Source organism: Folsomia candida, unplaced genomic scaffold (genome assembly GCF_002217175.1).
Source record: "Folsomia candida strain VU population unplaced genomic scaffold, ASM221717v1 Fcan01_Sc003, whole genome shotgun sequence".
Taxonomy (NCBI): Eukaryota; Metazoa; Arthropoda; class Collembola; order Entomobryomorpha; family Isotomidae; genus Folsomia; species Folsomia candida.
Window position 1 is genome coordinate 8,359,659 of NW_019091195.1, and position 19,257 is coordinate 8,378,915.

Here is a 19,257-nt window from a genome sequence, read left to right on the forward strand (position 1 = left end):
GAAATGGGACATACCGGTACAAAATCGGCACTGGCAATGTGCTAGTAGGGCGGTAACTCAAAATCTCACTCATGAGATAATCCTAGCATTGTTTTATAACCCCAATAAATTCAGCAACATATCGCATATTTACACTCATTTATTTGTGCCCGAAAATTTGTCAAAATCTCACAAAATCGGGGGTGGGATACTCCTAAGGGTGCGATTGATAAGGGGTGGCATCTACAGGGGTGCGATTGCTCGGGTGCGAATGATCGGGGGTGGCATCATCCTAGGGGTGGCAATGGTGGGGTGCGTTAGCCGGGGTGCGATTGATGGGGTGCGATTGATCGGGTGACATCATCCGCAAATCATAAAATTATGGGGTTGCAATTACCCAACCGGTTGGGTAGTTAAAGTACCTTTTCTTCTGATTCGTCATATATGTCATGCTTATACCCTTATCTTTTAAATGAGTTTAATAAATTGGACACTACATTCGTACATAAATTCAGACCACGCACTTTGCTCTTATTGACCCTTGTTATTATTTACCATATCACTCCAAACTTATTCCACCTTTAATGACCAACCCACAAGCACTTATCTCACTTTTTGTTTTTATGCATAATTTTGCATACGTGTCATAGCCGTTGAAACCCCTCAACATTTACACTGTATGTATGTACATCTAATAGGTAAGTATACATAAAAGTATATATAGTCATCCTTTCTGGAAAGAGAAGTTACTTTTTCCCGAATATACAATATGTATTTATTTATATATTTTTTGACCTACATATTTATATAAATATCTATATAATCTGATTCACTGTCAAGATAAGACTAGCTGACTGCTATTTCTGCTATACTTGTTTATTAAATGTATTTCAGTTCAGAGTCGTTTGGTATGTACAATACTTAATTCTTGATTTGGACACGGACGATTTCGCGTTTATTTGTTTAGCGCATGCATTTTTTAAAGCGTTTACTTTTACATAGTGGAAAAATCAACTCCACCTGAAAATAAGTAGATATAGACAAATTTAGTCTATACCTTACAATGGCGGAGTCAATCGGATGGATTGTAAGTTTTCGTCAACGAGAACATTTCATTCTTTCTACGTGTACTGTTTCAATTTCAATAAATATTATCAAAGATTGGCACATGATTGTTTTAATCAAAGTGTTGATGCTTTTTCAATGATTATTCGATTGATGGGTTCGTTCGTGTAGGCCGTCTTTCTTCATTACTTACTTACTATTCGCATAATTGTATGCACATACTTAATTTGTCAACCATCATAAAGTGGGATGGGAATATTACTAAATAGCCGAGCAGAGTTTGCATTTTCAGGTGGATATGGACAAATTGAACCGCTGTACTCCACCACACAGTTTTTGAATTCTGAAATTAGTAATGACAAGAAATACATTTAGCCAAGCTTTGTGTAATCATTGAGGAAATTTGAGGTAATTGAATTTCGAAAATTTTGTTATCGCCCACCTTGATTTTCGATATTGATATTGCTATGTCGTCTAACGTTCTCCTTATTGGCGAGTAGCTTTAAAAACTTTGGACTATCTTCTCTTAGGGTCAATTCTGAATCTGCCTGTTGAGCTAAACTAAGCCTCCTTCTTCGTTTGTCGTAGAACCCCCAACACCAACAAAAACAACAAAGCTATCCATGCACCCAGAAACCAGCATAAATTATATGGATTTTTAAAAATTTCTATTTGTACAAATGTGTAATAATTACATACCATCACGGCTCCCAACGCCAACACTATCATAACAACGCCCCACCAACCGGAAATGAATCCACGACCGACACCTCGAATCATTGCGTCCTGTGTACTAAGATGAGGGAGGGAATGGGGTAAAGTTTATAAAAATACTACCACGACAAAAATCTTGGCACTTTTTTAAACATTGTGTCCCAGCCAGCAGTGCACTTTATACAAAAAAACACTTGTTAAAGCATGACTAAAAAACTAAATTCAAAAACTGTTAAAAAACCTCTACGGGGAAAGATGTTGCTTTGGGGTCAAAACGCAGCAATGTTTGTCTACTTTTTGGCCACTAAAAATTGCGGCCTTCTGTAGGGTTTAGGGGACTATTTTAAATTAAGGACAAAATGAAAAGGGGAAAGAGTTCTAGTCAAAAATAGCATTGCGTAAAAAAGTCTCTCCCGCTTTCACTTGACGGAAATTCCCTCAGCGAAGAGTGATCCCGAGAAAGCAGGGGTTTGGACGTGTATTAGGCTGACTACGAAGGCGAGGAGAAAGTGAAAGAGACCCAAATATCATCATGGACTTGGATGAAGTTGAGAGTAATTCGTGCATCCTGCTAACTCGCAACTCGCGATGGCTGAGTGAAAGTTGAAAGTATGGGAACATTTCCTTCCTCCGATCTCCTTCTGCTTCTTGGTGAAGAACGGCGAATGAGTGAAATCGATATTTACATCCAATTTCCCCATCTTAGCAGAGCAGTCAGATGTGCATGATTCTGGTGGGTGTTTCTTTGAACGATCTCTCTTTTTCTTTTTGTGGAGGAGGAGGAGGAGGATATAAACCATGGAAAGAAACCATCGAACCGTAATGTTGTTCAACTTTTTGTGCTGTATTCTTATTAGGTGGATACTGCCTGCCTATTCTCTTGTACGGATTAACTTCAAGATCAACAAGACGACGACTGACTGCTGACTTTTCCCTTCTTTTTGGAGCATCATCAGAGGAAACCGAGACCTGATCCTCCAGCCAATCCCTGAATGAATGAGCGAGGACATAAAAATTGATTGGAATCGTTTCCTTTCAGTCACTTAAGCTTCTTGTCCTAGGAAAGCAGCCTATTTGGACTTTGACACAGCTTTCAACCGGCCTAGCTTAATATTATTATATTATCTGTTTTGGCAATCAGCAGCAGCAGCGTGCAGAAGCATGGCTGAGGATAAGTGGGGAATTGAGAGGGAAAGCTCATTCTCAATCACGCCCTATCGCATGATGACCGTGTCATTCTCAGGATTTTCCGTATAATAATTGTCGACGGATTGAATTCTCTACCTTTAATATTTACTCTGACATTAATGTGCTATTCAGTCAGACAAAAGTGAGCTCGTTTAACTCAGTTTAGTGAGACTTCTTGATGAAAACACTACAAAATCTTCCCAGAAGGCGTTTTTTATCAAGGACGCAATAAAACATATTTGAAATGATATGCATTTATTAAAATCTTTTACATGGAGAACACATCCAATTATCAGTAATGGGTAGAAATTCAAAAAAGCTCAACATAGCGTTCATAACACATTTTAGGTGTGTCAAATCCGTTTCTCCTGGCAGGCATTTCACGGCTACTGCTAAAAAACAGATATGTTTTCGAAGCATTGAGTGAGAACATTTAGGAAAGTAGCTGAAGCGAGCTTTGGATGAATGTAAGATGACAGCGAGAAAGTTGAGAAAGTGACTTTTGGCTGAGCCCTATCACATCGTCATCATGATATTCAATGGGGCTTGACTCATCCACAATTTCAATCAACAACTGCAAGGTGCCAGGACGGATAGACACGGCCCATCAGATTAGAAGAGAAAGCGCAAAAAAAGTCAAGCCAACTGTCGGCCGGTCATTCCAAAGTTCTTTGCCCACCTTTTTTTATATTTGCAACCAAGATCCAAGTCGACAAGACACGGTGAAACTGGTGAAAGTTATGTGATATCAGCAATGACACGGCAACAGTACCTTGATTCTGTACATAGTTTGATATATGTAATATATATGTATGTATGCACTGGATAAAAATAAACCATATCAGGATAAGAATTTTATGTCAACATATCATAACACATATGAGAATTACACAAAAAGACAAGCACACAATAAAAATTGTATAGACATTGAAATTATTCACCTTCTACCCACGATATTGTATGTACATACGTATGTAGATGTTCGATTCAGGGGCATAATAATAATTGTCTGAACGTGTGTCACTCATAGGGTACAAATATTACTGGCGTTGACAATTTAATGAAAAAGGTCTGACATATCAAGTGCCAACTCTTGAACACGTGTTCTTAATTAAGGTTTCTATTTAATTAGCATGGGTGTTGCACGAGTCGTGGTTCGACAACTCGGCTACTTTTTCTCCTCTTCCTCCTCCTCCTCAACTTCCTCGATGATGGGGAGCATAAGCAGGCTGTATCCGACGCATAACGTCGTAATTATTTGGAACACCAACCCTGCCACGATCACTTCAAATGACCATCCTATCTCCCATTCATCCTTGGGCTCTGAAAATATTTATATTTTTGACACCGTCATTATTTTGATTTTAGTCAAAATCACTTGTTTACTTTTAAATGGTCCCAATTCCTCCACATCCTCCATCAATTCACCAAAACATGCAGAATAAATGAACAGAGATAAGCCACAGGAAATAACTGGTCAAAATTAAATCATAACAATTAGTCGATGCCCAAGATTATGAGCATTACTTTTGTAGTCATTGTCAAGCATTTCTTACTGCATACAATCCATAAATACAGGGACAACTTGTATGATTTCCTCTTGCTATCAATATCTTTCACCCATGAACCCAGCATTGCCAAGATGAAACCAAAAATGTTGCTGGCCAAGCTGACGGAAATGAATAGAGCCTACAAAACAATTGCATTATTGAAGTTGGTTGCATAGTATGTAAACCGCAAGCGAAATAAAATTATCATATCTTCCATACCGCCATCATAGTGTAGCCTATTTAACAATAAAATATCGAAATTATTTTGATAATTGTTATATGTGAATAATTTTCGAGTCATACCTTGAATTCCAAGATCAATTCTATAACATCCTGTAATTAAACGTTTCAAAATTATCTTCAGAGAGTCATCAATACAAAATTTAACTTCTTTAGTATTTTAGCTTTCCATTTCCATCTTCTTCTTCTGAGCTTTCGCATCCAGAACCGGATCCCGAACCTGAGCCAGAACCAGAACCTGAACCTGACCCGGCGGCCGATGCACTCGAACTTGATGATGACGACGATGATTCCGAACTATCTTCCCCACTTCCACTCCCACTGTACCCAGATCTTGGTTTTTCATGAAAAAATGCAATCAATATTTGCAACACACGCTAAATTGTCTACATGCGTTAAAAATGTAAATATTTTTGGCGTTAAAGGGCACCCTGTGTCTTGTTGAGATTGTTTTGTTAATAATATACATATGTAAAAAAAATCACTTAAAATCGTAAATAGTAACTGAAGGGAAGAAATATTCTTACCCGGCACAGTAGACAAAGAGACCTAAAAAGGGATCCCAAATGCATTTATTGTATAATTTATATTTTCATTCATCATGATTAATTACCTTGCCAGTAATACCCGTCAACTGCAATCACCCATTCTGAGGAGGCAAGTCCCATCGCCACCATGATAGCTGCCACAATTCCGCATAATGACAGAACAGCTTGGACATTTGCCTGTTGACATTGCACCAATTATAGTGTGGTGAAAATGATTGGTAGACTTGAATGCGTTATTTTTTAGAATTACTGGAACGGGGTCGCCTATCTCCTCCTCCTCCTCTTCATCAGCTAAGGGTGCTTTTGGATCCGTAGTCTCAACCTCTCTGCAGAAAATAAATGATGTGCGTGTGAACATACCTAGTTCTGCATATGAACTTTGACAAATTACCCGTTTTCAGCGACTTGTGCGCCGCCTTTGTCAGGCATGATGGATGACTACCAAATTATCTGCAAAAATATATTATTTAATCTGTGGCAAAGTTAAGTGGCTTTGTATTTATGAGTTTCGCGATGTAGTTAATGTACGGAATTTATAAGGAAAGTAATATAAAATCACTCCTTTCACCACCTTGCAATTAAATTTCACTTTCTGTGTACGTGTGAGATGATGAACAATATGGATATAAGTGCTATTAGGAGAAGATGAATAGTAAAAACGAAAATCAATTTACCTAGACCGGATTATGGACGTTTGTTGCACCAAGCAATATAAGTTCTATGCTCTGTTTAGCTAAACATGCATGGCACAAGTAGGATAAATAAGGAGGCTACGTTGAGCCAGGATATAAGATGCTCCAAAAATATCTAGATTTGTAAAAATTGGCAAGCACATCTTTATTCTGTGGAAATGGGAGACACCGACCATGATGCGTTAAGATACTTCCCAGGCAATGTTAACATGCACATATTCAGCAATCTCAGACCGATATTGTCTCCTACACACGTTCGAACCATCTGCCATGTATATGAAAACCTCTCTTCGACGACGACGACGATGAGGATGATACTTTTCATCTGGCTGTTGGATGTTCGAATGGGAGATGATTTTAAGCAATAGGAATAAATGCTTCTACAACTGACACCTTATTTTCGTGTCAACGAAGGCTAATTTTAGGTAATTACGACAAGACACAAGACCGACATGCTGCCTTTACAGGCTGGCACGCATGAAATTTTATCTGAATCAATCCTACACACGATTAGATTTATTTTTGATTACCATAATTACATCTGTATCTGTACTATTTTCAAACGTGAAGAATGAATGTAGTCAGCAACATGACAATTTTTCAGGTCAAAGCTCAAACAAAATGTACCAAACGACGAATCTTGATTCGTCGTTTATTACATTTCATGCACCTCAACACCATCTCTTCTTGGGGAGCGAGTTTCTCTGATGTGACCCGTTCTCACGAGTGTGCAGTTCGTCTCACGCTCCGCAATTCGAACATTATCAACTCGTCGTGTTTGTAAACTCAAGCACGTGCAATCTGGAATAGCATAGCAAACTCGGTCGGAATTTGCAATGAAAGTTGCTCTGATACTCCAAATGCGACAATATTTTGCCGTGTTTGGTTAACTAGTTGTTGAGCTTGATCTGATCTGATATACTAGTTAAATATTATCAAATATTATAAACTGTCAAAACCCTCCTCCAAACATCAAAACTGCTTTTAATAATATCTGCTCACAGATATTAGGCATTCCAGAATATATGCATACATAATCTTGACTTGTATACGAATTAATATCCCATATTGCAGAATTCAATTAACTTGTGTTATTATTGATTCAGTTTCAATATAATCCAAGCTTAGAAAATGATGGAAAGTTTGTGTGGTTGCATAAAACAGCCAGACATCATATCGTAATGTTCAAATGAAAATGTTGTAAATTCTTGTGGCAGGCAACCTTGCAACCGAGCCGTTCTTTCACTTTGTGTGCACATAATGCCTAGAAATGAACAAATGAATATAAAATGAAACACGAACAATCATCGTCTAATAAATGACCATACATTTACTAGTTAAGCTCTAATCACGACTCAAATTCTAGCATCGTCGGAGGTGTACGCTGTCGATTCGTTTGCCATCGTTTCTAAAGTTTTAATATGGGTTTCCTTACGAGAGACTGCTCCAGATATTTCTTAGCCCTTTCTACATATTTACATTCTCTCTTCTATCTAGAGTTCTAAAACCGTAGTAAAGGAAAATAGCGGCTCGTTTCTCGTTTACTGGAAAGGAAACAAAAACAACGCAGTAGTCTCACACGCATTGCATTGCATTGCATTCCTCACTCTTATTACTTCCACAATATTGTTCCGTCAAATCAGGCAGTAATAATTGTCGATGCATTAATTTCGTCGAGATCAGTTGGAAATGCAAACTTGAAGCTATTGACACAACAATTTGTGAGTGTGTGTATGTATCGTTATTTGATAACAAATGTTTTAATTGTGCTGCGGTATTGTTTAATTTAAAATAGTTTTTTTTATCGTGATCATCATCATCAACAACTCGTATCCAGTTGCAAGAGATCATCTACCAGACACACACACGGAGGATGAGCGTAACTGCGTCGTTATATCTTACTCATCATCAGAGCAATGTTAAACTTTGGAACTCAGGACATTGAAACATTTGCCATTGAACGACTATCACCCGTATCGCAGATATCCCACTACAGTAACATACAACCGAAAGCATATACTTTGTAATATTAATATAACAGGGACATCACCACTAAATAACTACTTGGCAATTATTGTAATGAACCAACTCATTCAGTAAGGCCGATACGACTAATACTACGACCAGGACAGACAAATACATAAACAATACAACTTTACAAGTTACACACAGATAGACCAGTTTTCCTGTATTGAGCTTTGAACATACATATTTAAACAAACCCAGCATAGGCAAAAAATACAAACAATATTTGCCAACCAACCAGCTCGCAGAGAGATTTTAACCCTGCTACAGAGACATTAAATGTTTGTAGACAGCGATTACGAGATTACGACACGACCATAACCGCTGCTGGGAAGAAACTATATTTTTATTCTGAAATATTTCTGGATCAAGCAATTCTTATTCCGTCCACAGTGGGTGTGTAGTCATAAATATGTAGAGAACAAATTTCCGTCAAGACAATTCAGGCTCCGTACACCAAATTTACTGGAAGACTTACTGATAACTGAAAAGGAAAGCGTGGAAGGATAACTATAATAAAACTGAGCCGTCGTCTTCGTAAAAGAAAATGTAAACTAATCTTAAGTGAGAGAGGAGTGTCCAACGCTGCTCCAATAAAAGCAAGACTTGGTTGGTGAGGGCAGTATGGGTGGGTTGTATTAAATAGATGAGTTGTTGTTGATAACCAATATTTGTGGACTCTCTCCTTTCTACAGCAATTAATTAATGCAGTGACAAAGTGCCATCATTCATCTCGTTATTATTAAGAGCTCTGCACTATTTAAGACGCAGAGTGACACGTTCGAGGTTTAGTTAGCTCGCAATCATACTCGTGACAGTTATTTTCTGACAAAGGGAAAGTCGTCCTGTTTGTGACATGTTTTGAAGAAAAGTTTGTTGTGCGTCTAAATTTACGTACTCATCAACCACGATACTTGTGACTTCATAATACAAAAACAACAACAACAGCCCAATAGAGTCGCAAAGAAAGCCGGTGACATAAGACGAGCCCCCAATTTCATCAGTCAGGTCCAGATACTGCGATTGGGATTCTCTCATTCATATATTATTTGTTACAATAAATTAATTATTGTAGTCTGATCTTCCTGCCTCTTCCACCTATTACTTTTGAATTACCTCCAATTAAGCTGTTTATTTCACTGCTGCTAATTTTCACACTCGTAAATCATCTGAATTAAACATTTTTCATCTCTCTTTGTTGTCTCGTAAGAACTCAAGCTCTGAGCGGACTTTCTATGACATTGTGTACATCTTCCTTCTCTGTTCATAATAATCTGCAGTCTTGTGAAGCTAAAAGCTGTACAAATTTCACTGTGCTTATCTCGTCAGTAGTTGAAGTTAAGATAATTTGAAATCGACACGAACCTGTTCTTTGAGGTTTGGACTCCTCAACCTGTTGGATTATGTCTCAAAGGGATACTTTCATTCATCTTATAGCCGGAGGGTAATCAAAATCCCTACTTGTCATCCCTAACTGCTTTCCCCATTTGAATGCCATAAGCTCACCCACACATCGTTCTCGAACAATGTAAAAGAACGGAAATCCCAGCAACCCCGCCGGGCAGGTCACTCAACCACCAATCCGCCAACAACAACAAGATCGATTTAATACATCCTCGATTCACTTTGTTGATTTCCGTACTTTTGCCTATTTGGCTCTTTTCCAACCCAATAGAAATATGCATACATACGTATTACAAAAGGGCTTGTTTTCAAAACAAACGCAGCAAAAAATCTAGAAAGAATTGGATACTGATTTGTTTCATTATTTTGTGACAGAATCGCTGGGACCGCTGGGGCCGTGGTGACCTGTCCATTAGAAGTGGTCAAGACTCGTCTCCAGTCTTCCAACCCTGTTTTCGGCAACCCAAACACACCCGGTGGTGCCGTTTTTGTAAATGGACCTCCCCGAGGAAGAAGTAGCAGTCTCCCCTCCCACAACCAACACCGCCATCATCTTCATACCCTCAGTGCGGACAGAAGTCACATAAGATCTTCCACGAAAAGGCTGATCTCCACATGTGTCAACTGTGGACGAAATTCACATATTCTCGCCGTCGCAAGATCCATTCCTCCAAATCCGGTGCCCACTAGCAGCAGTGGCAGCAGCACCGTTCCAAAGCAGCTTGGCCTTGTGCAGTGTCTTCGGTAATAAACCAATATGCATACATACATATGCCCAACTATTTTTTGGTGCATGAATTTAGCAGTTGCCGTTGATGCGTATTTTTATAGTATTCTTATTATTCAAGAGCTTTTTTACGTAATAACTATTATTGTTGTGCAGTGTGTAATTTGCTAATGGAACGTTCTTTGCATGTCGCTTGAAAATCCATTATTGTAATTGTTTCTTAATTTTCTCCGTGTTTATACTGCAAGGATTTAATCGATTTTCCCAGAGGTGACCTTAGAAGAGAAAACAGCCAAACCCGAAAATATTTACTGTCATTATCTTTACTGCTTAAAGCTTCTCGAGCTAAATGTATTCTTAACATGAGACATGACTATGTGTCTGCTAAGATATGCATATATCTTTAGCAGAAGCAATCATTAATTCAATGATTACGTTGAGGAAATACTTATGCAGAATATATTTCTTTTTTTAAAAACAATTTATCCCTATTCTCTTATAGCCAGACAAATTCATTTGCAATAATTTTAATATTTTTTATGAATTGTTATGTATGAAACTTCAAACTTGATTCGTATATTTTCTTTAATTTTTCAATCGTTTTTATTCATGGGATGAAGGAAGTACATTGGTCCTCCTAGTTAATAGTTAGGAAACTCGCAAACATGCATCTTTCATTTTATTGCTTCCTCAATGCTTAATGTTTGTGCATTCACTCTCCACATGTTTAAGCTGTGCATTCGGAAGGTCATATGGACAAAATCATAGATAGAAGTAGACCTTGCTGTCGGTTAACACTAAAACTGCAAATTAAGCTGCCCTTCGTTGATTAGTTAATTTGTTCGAGCTACACCTCAGTGTTTCAATTTAGCCCTTTTGAATAATGGGAAATGAAACGTTGGCAGTTTACTTTTTAGAAGCAATTTCGTTTATTCTATACTTGGAATATGCATACGCATTTATGTTTCGACGACGTGCAGAAACAGGGGTAGCCAGTTTCTCTATTTAGGACATTGGTCAACAACAAATTATGGCATCCATACGTAACGAAAACTGTATTTGTCTTTCTTGTTGAGAAAATGCAAATTTTCATTAAGCGCAAGGTAAAAATAGACTAGACTGTTTACTCTGAAACAACATTTTGAGATTAACAACGGGATAATGTGCTTGTACATTTATCGATGGTGCACTTAAGTCTGTGTTAAATCAGTCATATTTGACAGTTATTATTGAGATACAGTAATGTTCTTATGCCTTTACTCTAGTGCTTGTTAATTGCGCAAATATTTACGATTGATTCAATTTGATTAAACTGGTTAATAATTAACAGCGGGCGACAAAAATGAATGAAATGCATGCATACGTATAAATCTACTGGTGCCCTTGTTTCGATATCTCTAAACTCTGGATAACAAATTATCTCCAGTTAATTCTAGTTTGAATTGGTCTCGTGTAAGAAATATAACAAACTCAGCCAAGTTTTGGGTATATATATGCAGAATATTAAGACACATACATTCAGGTTCAGAGACGTATCAGTAGGAATTGGCTGCTGACGTAAATGTTTGAAAGAACGAAATCTAAATCTACATTTATGATTGATATGATGCATACTGATATTATACATCACGTGGATTTATGAAAAATCGCAGAAATATAGATTTTCGGGCGTTTTATTGTACACATTTTTGCAAAAATGTACGCAATGAAATACAAAAATACTGAAAAAATTGATTAGGTCTTCCACGCACGAGTTAGAAAGCACACCTCCAAAGTTTGAAACTTGTGGCAGAAAAGGTCGAAAATCAACAAGTATTCGTCACACGATTATAACTAATTGAATGTCTATAGATACACATATGTACAACATGGTTGTTAGAATCAGCAATCAATCTTACAAAAACCTGATCAAGAGTCGACACGAATTTAAATGTCACGTATACAAATAATTACGCCCTTTTTAAGATGATTATATTAGTTCAAGTAGGTTTATCCAGAAATAATTGGTTCTGAACGTACATATTATTATGTAGTAAATGATACCATTTGTTTATATGGCATGTGGTACTCACGTCTGCAAATTGAGTCCAGTTTACGTAAATACATTCATCCATCTAAAACTGGGAAGATTAAAAATTATTTACTCGAGTGGAAAAGTTTTAACAAGTTTGAGCAGCATTTGTAGTCAGTAATTTCCAGATTTATGAAAAGGAAAAAGGGGTCTCGCAGGTTAGGTTAGGTAGGTTATCAAATTTCGTGGACCCATTCGCAGACTGGGCAAACAACTTGCATGGATTCTGATCTGGAGACGAGAGTGGAAGATGAAAAATAATGAATGGTCCTCTTGTTTTATGTCTCCAGTCACCAGAAATTCTGGTCCAGAATGTCCCAGCCAGAAGCATGAGGGCATGAGGAACTTGGCATGTGGACGAATCAATATCTTTTAATAAATACATGACAGTTGTGGCCACTTTTGTTTAATAAGGAAGGCTTTGTTGCACACTGGACTGTATGTGATTACGCCAGTTTATACACGTACATAAGTAGTTACGCCTGTACGGACATGATGAATTCCGTATATATAAAAATACCTTTATCCAGTTTTTACTAGCTTTTTATTCCGTAAATTTTCCACTTTGATGATAATCGATTCGTCGATGTCTTTATTTCCATTCATTGATCTTAATTTTAGGAAAATTACAGAGTTATTTTTGTTAAATGTTAAACATTTACTCGAGATAATTCGCCAATTTTAAAAATATATATTGTACTTTAATGTGTTCACGCACTGAAAATGAGCATGTCGTATTTAATATCGGATAAATTTACTTCTTATACCTACATAATAAATTTATGAGGATGACCCTTTCATGTATGATTTATTACACCGTGTAGTCCAAGTCTATTTTTAGTGTGTCAGATTCATGTATATATATAATGCTTATGCAATATTTACACTTTTTGATTGCGTGTCATATGTTTATATATTGCATATTGCTCGATGCGATTTGATGATTCTGTAGTTTTATGGACACCTCCAATTGATGAAAACTTGCTTTATCTTGAATTTACTGCTTTCTTACTTAATACGAACGTCTGAGTTTATGTATGAAAATCTGTTAATGATGCATGCTGGCGCCTGCATTTTTTACAAAATAAATAAATACATATTGGAGAGTGTTTATAGCTTCAATTGCTAATAAACGTTTTTGTTTTCCAGACTTATTATTGAAAAAGAAGGACCAAGGGCCTTGTTCAAGGGTCTTGGTGAGTACTATATTTAAATTTTGAACATTTATTAATTGAATGCATTTTCATTGCTCAACAAAGTATCAATTAGTCACAATTAGATATACAGTATTAACGTATGCTATCAATTGCATAAATATTTACAAGTCTACCTTTACTAAAGATAAGAACAGTTCACTGGAACAAGGGGGGTATTTTCTACAATGCTTAGTTGAATTAGGAGGTGGGGGGGGGTGTGGTCGTATATGTAGGGCTAGTGACCGAATTATACCAATGTGTATTAATAAAAGAGTGAGGAATAACAATGCATTGTTTCATGTCGAGAGTACACCAAGTATTTAATGTCAGTTATATCCAGAAGTAGGAGGGAAACTCGCATCTCGACTGGATTTTTCAGCTCTTGTAGAAGATAAAGCTAGCGCTGCAACCCGAGTCAAATTGCTGGCATAAGGGACATCGGCTCAGTCTGTAGCATAAGCACGCGGGTTCAAATCTCAGTAGAGGCTAGTTTACATTTTTGCAAGCCAGTTTTGACTAAAATGCTTTTAACTTTGCCATAAGAGGTCAAGTTCTACTAGTAGGATATTCAAACCGCACCGACAGCGTGTGGGGGTGTGGTCAGTATGAAAAAAATGATGATATTGACCACTCCCCAATATCTTCCCGGGGGTGGTCCGGCTATGTTGCTAGTAGAACTTTACCCCCTATACAACGGTATAACATTGTGGTCAAAACTAGGTTGCAAAAAGTAAATTTATCTGTACCGTGCTGCGGTTTGAACCTGGAATACTTGCAGTCAAGCCGAGCCGATGTCCCCTACGCCAGTGTGTTTGACCCGAGTTGCAGCGCAAGCTTTATCTTCTACAAGAGCTGAAAAATCCAGTCGAGATGCGAGTTTTCCTCGTACTTCTGGATATAACTGACATTAATTGACTTTATCTAAACAGGACCGAATATCGTGGGGGTGGCGCCTTCCCGAGCCATCTACTTCTGCTCTTACTCACAGTCTAAGAAAACCCTCAATCAGATTTTCCCACCCGACTCGCCAATTGTTCATATTTTCTCTGCAGCAACTGCCGGTTAGTTAATATGTTTACTTTCTTAATATGTTTATATCAGATCGTAAGTAAGAACGTAAAAAAGAAAGAATTTATAATATTGGACTTTGACTTTGACACACCAACGCAATGTACTTTTAACTTCCTTGATCGTACCCGGCATCCGATTTCTTTTCACGTCGGTGATGATGTAATCAACCACATTCTATTTCATTATCATGCACCAACGTCAAGTTTACAACTGAAAAGTTAGTGCGTAGAAAAATTGGCAACTATTCCAGTCTATGCATATGCCTACACCTGCCAGAAAGTAGTAATGGCTTTTAAAGTTTTAATAAAAATATATACTTATTATAATTCGCAATGTGGATAAATTTAAAAGGTACACTTTCTTCTTTTTTTGTTTTTATTGATGTACCTTCTTAAGATGACGATAGGTGACTCATCGTCTCAAAAAATCTCACGGCACAAGACATGGAGTAAATTAGCCGAATGAGCCGAATTATTTTATTATTTGGTCCCACTTATTTATATTTTGGCGTAAAAATCATACGAAATTGACTAATGTAAATGCCAAAATAAGAATAAGTGGTAACAAATAATAAAATAATTCGGCTCATTCGGGTAATGTACTCCATGTAACGTGAAACGGAGTTTAGGTTACTTTCCACACCATGATTTCAAAATTGTTTTCTAGAGGAATGGAATGGAAAATAGAAAATCTATCTGATCCAGTTGTAGTCAGTAAGCTGATTAATAGGATGGCGATGATTTTAAAAAAAAACATAAGCCAATTTTTTGGACACCCAATTTTTCTGAATGCCTTTTAACTGGAGGGCTTATCTTGGGTCTCCTCCTTCAAAACTTGATAAACTCTGGAGTGCATATTTTTAATAAATTGGTACTGACCTGGTCTACAAATGGATCTGATAGAATTTAAAAATAAATTCCCAGAACGGAGAAATGCATAAAAGTGTTCAGATTTTTAGACCTGTGATGATGAGTCACCTAATCCTACGTTAAACTGCTGTTATCTTTTTTGGGATGAGCTGACCTTCAAATGTATGTATATTGCTCAAGAAGCCAAACTTTGAGAGTGATCATGACCATTTAATAGTTTGTTGGCATTTGTCACAAAATTAAATCTACACATTTGCCAATTTATGTCAGTTTGACCTTTTCATATCGGTGTTCATTTATGTTTTCTCGACACTCTGTACGATGTAATGTTCAATAGAATGCATATTTTCATCAAGTTTAATGTATATGAAGCTAATAAATAGCCCATAATTTGGCAACACGAAAATTACTTTTGGTAGACTTTGCACTGGACATGTAGACTATTTCTCAACCCAAAAGTCTGAAAAGTTGATTGATTCTATGAATGCAACTACATAACTTATTGGTTTAAATGATAAATAAATCGTTATTACGGCCAATCATAGAAAACATAGGTTACCGTAAACGAGTCTGAGTGTTAATTTTAGAAAATGGGGTTTGCATATGTCGGCATTTGTCAGTCATATACATAATCTTAAAGGTATAATTTTTTCCTGTATGAATTGTTCAACCATTATAAAGTGTGAAACATTCTATTCTGAGACGATTGACGAGCGACAAGTTTTACGTCAATATGGATATTCACGAACAGCCTGAATGATAGTTAGCAACTCTGTTTAGTTGGTACTTGGTACTAGTTGTGACGTGTATGTATGTTTCGCCAATGTATAAAGTAAGGTAAGCAACCAGACAGGCGCCAGGGCGCCACTATGCCAAGTGTGCCAGAAAAATGATTCCAAATTTGTTTACGAAAAAAATCTAGAACAATGTACAACACTATTTTTTATTATATTTTTCATTACTTTCAGGCGTTGTTTCATGCACTACAATTGTATGTTTTTTTATAGGATTCGTTTCATGCACGGCAACGAACCCGGTTTGGTTTGTAAAAACGCGATTGCAATTGGATCATAATCGCCAACAGTCAATTAGCGAGACAATACGTAAAATTTACAAACAGGGAGGAATACTCGGGTTCTATAAAGGAATCACTGCATCTTACATGGTACTACATACTTTGTATTACTTATTTAGTGCATTGTATTATTAAGCTCTTGGCATTATTATGCCTATTTTACCTGTTACAAATAAAATAATAGATCATGAGTGAGAGACAGGGACTGAGTGGATCAACTAATTTTCAATCACTATCGAGTAAATAGGTCGCGTTTTTACCCACATCTATTTACGTCTCCATATATATCGTGATATGAATGCTAATCCTTTATTTCAATTTTACTGTTTTTTTCTTGCAGGGCATTTCTGAAACGGTTATTCATTTTGTAATTTACGAAGCTGTGAAGAAAAGGCTGAACCAATGGTCCAGGTCCAATGAGACTTTGGCAGATGCTGAGAGAAATCCGGATGAGAAAACTAGCAAAGACTTTTTTCAATTTATGGCCGCTGGAGCAATTTCGAAGACTGTAGCTTCAGTTGTCGCATATCCACACGGTAATATTTACTTCTTTACCATACAACAATTTATCCTAAAGTCAGACACTTCACAGATGTATGTACATAATCACCAATGACTAAATGTGAATACTCTTGCCTGGCTCTGGCTCTTGTCCAAGTCGTGTCACTTTGTATGTATAGACAGGCTATAAACATGTGAAAAAGGTCATCTTAACTCTGACCTCAAATAGTGGGTCATGCATAAAAGTCACCCAGTTTAGCTCAAGGGCTTAAGTTATGTTCCAAACTATGTAATTATACGAAATTTAGAATTGAAGGGGTATTCGTATAGCTAATTATATTCATTATTTCCCCTTACACACTTATTACTTACTTGTTGATATTGTATATTTGCAGAAGTCGCAAGAACACGTCTTAGAGAAGAAGGTTCCAAATATAAAAGTTTCTGGCAGACCTTGTCCCTTGTAAGGCTTAGGATTATTTATTTATAAATTAACAATAAAATCTAATCAAATTCATTTTTGGTGTACAGACCAGACAAGAGGAAGGATACAGAGGATTGTACCGTGGATTAATGACCCAGCTTATTCGCCAGATCCCGAACACTGCAATTATGATGAGCACGTGAGTTTCAATTTTATTACAAGTTCGTCAACAACCAATTTACTAGAACAACTGTAATTCATTTGAATAGGTACGAAGCCACCGTCTACCTCTTTACCAAATACCTCCCATCAAATTCTGACTCGTCGAATATTGTCAGCAATGTTGATCTCATCAACAATGATGATGGGTGTTGCGATGTTACGTTTGAGGTGGACACAGTCACACACGAACGACATTAGTGTTATCAATAAGACTGGCGTTATCTTACTTTTACAATAAAATTCGGCTGCAAACAATCCCGGTTGTACTGTGTCGTCTATGAATAGGAATTCAACTACAGTAGACAAATTATGGTGCACATACTACTTATTCGAAGACTGAAAGTGCTAATTAGTGTTGAATGAAGCTATTTTAACAGTTTCCTAATACTTGAGGATAAATTAGCAGCAGTTTTACATTTGATTGTAGAAGTAGACTTAACTATTTTATACTGTTTGTCGTCTTCTATATGCCGAACACGAACGCACGATTGTAATGCATGCATATTTGGATGACTGACTGAGATTATTTTACATATATGTAGCAATTTGCAAAGCTAAGAAAACTTTTTCATACAATTGTGCATATAAAGGTTGGAAGTACATAGATTTTCCATCAACAAATTTCATTTTTTAATAAAAAACCGTGTACCTTCAGTGCACAATTGTACACACAAATTTTCTTACATACAATTACATGTACGTATTTAGATATGAAACGTTTTTATTTAGAGCATGATATAATTGTATGTTATAACCTACATATCTGTATATATATTTATGCATACAGCTTAATCGTTTACTCTGTAGAGCAGCGACTCGACTTTTCCATTTACACAAATAGTTGAAGTTCTAGATTTTGTATATATAGATTTTATGAAAAATTCATGCAAAGCTTCGTAACTAATTTGCATGGAACACACACATAATCTTTAATATTTAGTTTGGAAAGCCTTGCTGAAGAACTGACTGGTATTTTATTCTAAAGTATTCTTTAGTTTGTATCCTATTTTTATTTCATCTCCACTCGCCGGAAGAATATATATGTGATTGATTATGCGGCATCACTGACCATCTCGCTGGAATTATCTAGTCAAAAAAGGATGGTGGTGTGTGGTGTGGAGAAAGCTCATCCAAGCTACAAGTACCAGTTGTGGTGTGGTTACTATTTATTCATCACCATTATCATTATTATTACTAAATCACCATCAAAAATAAGCAATCGCTGTTACGTACGATGAACTATATACATACGTTAAAACGTAAATATGTATGCCGTTAACAAGGCACCCTGCAAACTTGTTGAGATTGTTTTGTCAATAATATATCAAAATCAACGTAAAATCGAAAATAGTAGCTCAAGCGAGTAAATATTCTTTATACATAGAAAATATCACTATAATATAATAGACCGTTATTTGATAAATGAGTAATGATGTTACTAAAATGAAACTTATGAAAGAGGAAATAAAACAAAATGACATGAAAATTATTGAAAACATCAAGTTTTTTGCATTTTTGGTTCACAATGTACCACAATAAACTTCATTTTTTTTTACTATAATATCCAACTCTATGTTATAAGGATCCAAGGGGGATGGACATTTGCTGAGAAATGAGAGAGATGCCATGGGTGAAAGTTATCGGAGGGTTGCGACTGGTTGCGAGGAGAAAGTACGTCTCAACTTCCTCGGGTTTG

General features: G+C 36.7%; 3 protein-coding genes across 5 annotated transcripts; 1 reads left to right on the forward strand and 2 right to left on the reverse strand.

Moving 5' to 3' along the window:
- Positions 1-481: 481 nt before the first annotated feature.
- Positions 482-2,330, reverse strand: LOC110847907. Its single transcript, XM_022094947.2, has 3 exons — positions 1,744-2,330; positions 1,487-1,661; positions 482-1,387 (listed from the first exon to the last, which is right to left on the reverse strand). The coding sequence occupies exons 1-3, from the start codon at positions 1,822-1,824 to the stop codon at positions 1,275-1,277; spliced, it is 369 nt and encodes a 122-aa protein (XP_021950639.1). The 5' UTR covers positions 1,825-2,330; the 3' UTR covers positions 482-1,274.
- Positions 2,331-3,778: 1,448 nt separating this feature from the next.
- On the reverse strand, positions 3,779-6,093 carry LOC110846582 (predicted GPI-anchored protein 23). Of its 2 annotated transcripts, none has more exons than XM_022093380.2 (11): positions 5,959-6,093; positions 5,676-5,734; positions 5,535-5,610; positions 5,350-5,461; positions 5,264-5,285; positions 4,906-5,069; positions 4,800-4,829; positions 4,716-4,732; positions 4,503-4,635; positions 4,333-4,419; positions 3,779-4,269 (listed from the first exon to the last, which is right to left on the reverse strand). In XM_022093380.2, the coding sequence occupies exons 2-11, from the start codon at positions 5,711-5,713 to the stop codon at positions 4,115-4,117; spliced, it is 834 nt and encodes a 277-aa protein (XP_021949072.1). In that variant the 5' UTR covers positions 5,714-5,734; positions 5,959-6,093; the 3' UTR covers positions 3,779-4,114. The 2 variants fall into 2 exon arrangements, with proteins under 2 accessions (XP_021949072.1, XP_021949073.1); XM_022093381.2 differs by lacking the exon at positions 5,959-6,093 and adding an exon at positions 5,856-5,953.
- A 1,278-nt stretch (positions 6,094-7,371) lies between these two features.
- LOC110846079 (mitochondrial carrier protein Rim2) lies at positions 7,372-19,050 on the forward strand. 2 transcript variants are annotated; one of them, XM_022092703.2, is made up of 9 exons: positions 7,378-9,445; positions 9,781-10,149; positions 13,353-13,399; positions 14,329-14,460; positions 16,347-16,504; positions 16,755-16,950; positions 17,311-17,378; positions 17,447-17,538; positions 17,609-19,050. In XM_022092703.2, exons 1-9 carry the CDS (start codon positions 9,405-9,407, stop codon positions 17,757-17,759), a joined length of 1,254 nt encoding a protein of 417 aa, XP_021948395.1. In that variant the 5' UTR covers positions 7,378-9,404; the 3' UTR covers positions 17,760-19,050. The 2 variants fall into 2 exon arrangements, with proteins under 2 accessions (XP_035705181.1, XP_021948395.1); XM_035849288.1 differs by lacking the exon at positions 14,329-14,460 and having other exon boundaries at positions 7,372-9,445.
- Positions 19,051-19,257: the final 207 nt, after the last annotated feature.

Excerpts from the sequence above, each read along its gene's own strand:
- LOC110847907 (XM_022094947.2), bottom strand. The coding sequence starts at position 1,824 with ATGATTCGAGGTGTCGGTCGTGGATTCATTTCCGGTTGGTGGGGCGTT. Across the intron at positions 1,662-1,743 it reads TGGCGTTGGGAGCCGTGATG|CTTTGTTGTTTTTGTTGGTG; the intron begins GTATGTAATTAT and ends GTGCATGGATAG. Across the intron at positions 1,388-1,486 it reads TATCAATATCGAAAATCAAG|AATTCAAAAACTGTGTGGTG; the intron begins GTGGGCGATAAC and ends TACTAATTTCAG.
- LOC110846582 (XM_022093380.2), bottom strand. The coding sequence starts at position 5,713 with ATGCCTGACAAAGGCGGCGCACAAGTCGCTGAAAACGG. Across the intron at positions 5,462-5,534 it reads AGATAGGCGACCCCGTTCCA|GCAAATGTCCAAGCTGTTCT; the intron begins GTAATTCTAAAA and ends CAATGTCAACAG. Across the intron at positions 5,286-5,349 it reads TGACGGGTATTACTGGCAAG|GTCTCTTTGTCTACTGTGCC; the intron begins GTAATTAATCAT and ends ATCCCTTTTTAG.
- LOC110846079 (XM_022092703.2), top strand. The coding sequence starts at position 9,405 with ATGTCTCAAAGGGATACTTTCATTCATCTTATAGCCGGAGG. Across the intron at positions 10,150-13,352 it reads GGCCTTGTGCAGTGTCTTCG|ACTTATTATTGAAAAAGAAG; the intron begins GTAATAAACCAA and ends TTTGTTTTCCAG. Across the intron at positions 17,539-17,608 it reads ACTGCAATTATGATGAGCAC|GTACGAAGCCACCGTCTACC; the intron begins GTGAGTTTCAAT and ends TCATTTGAATAG.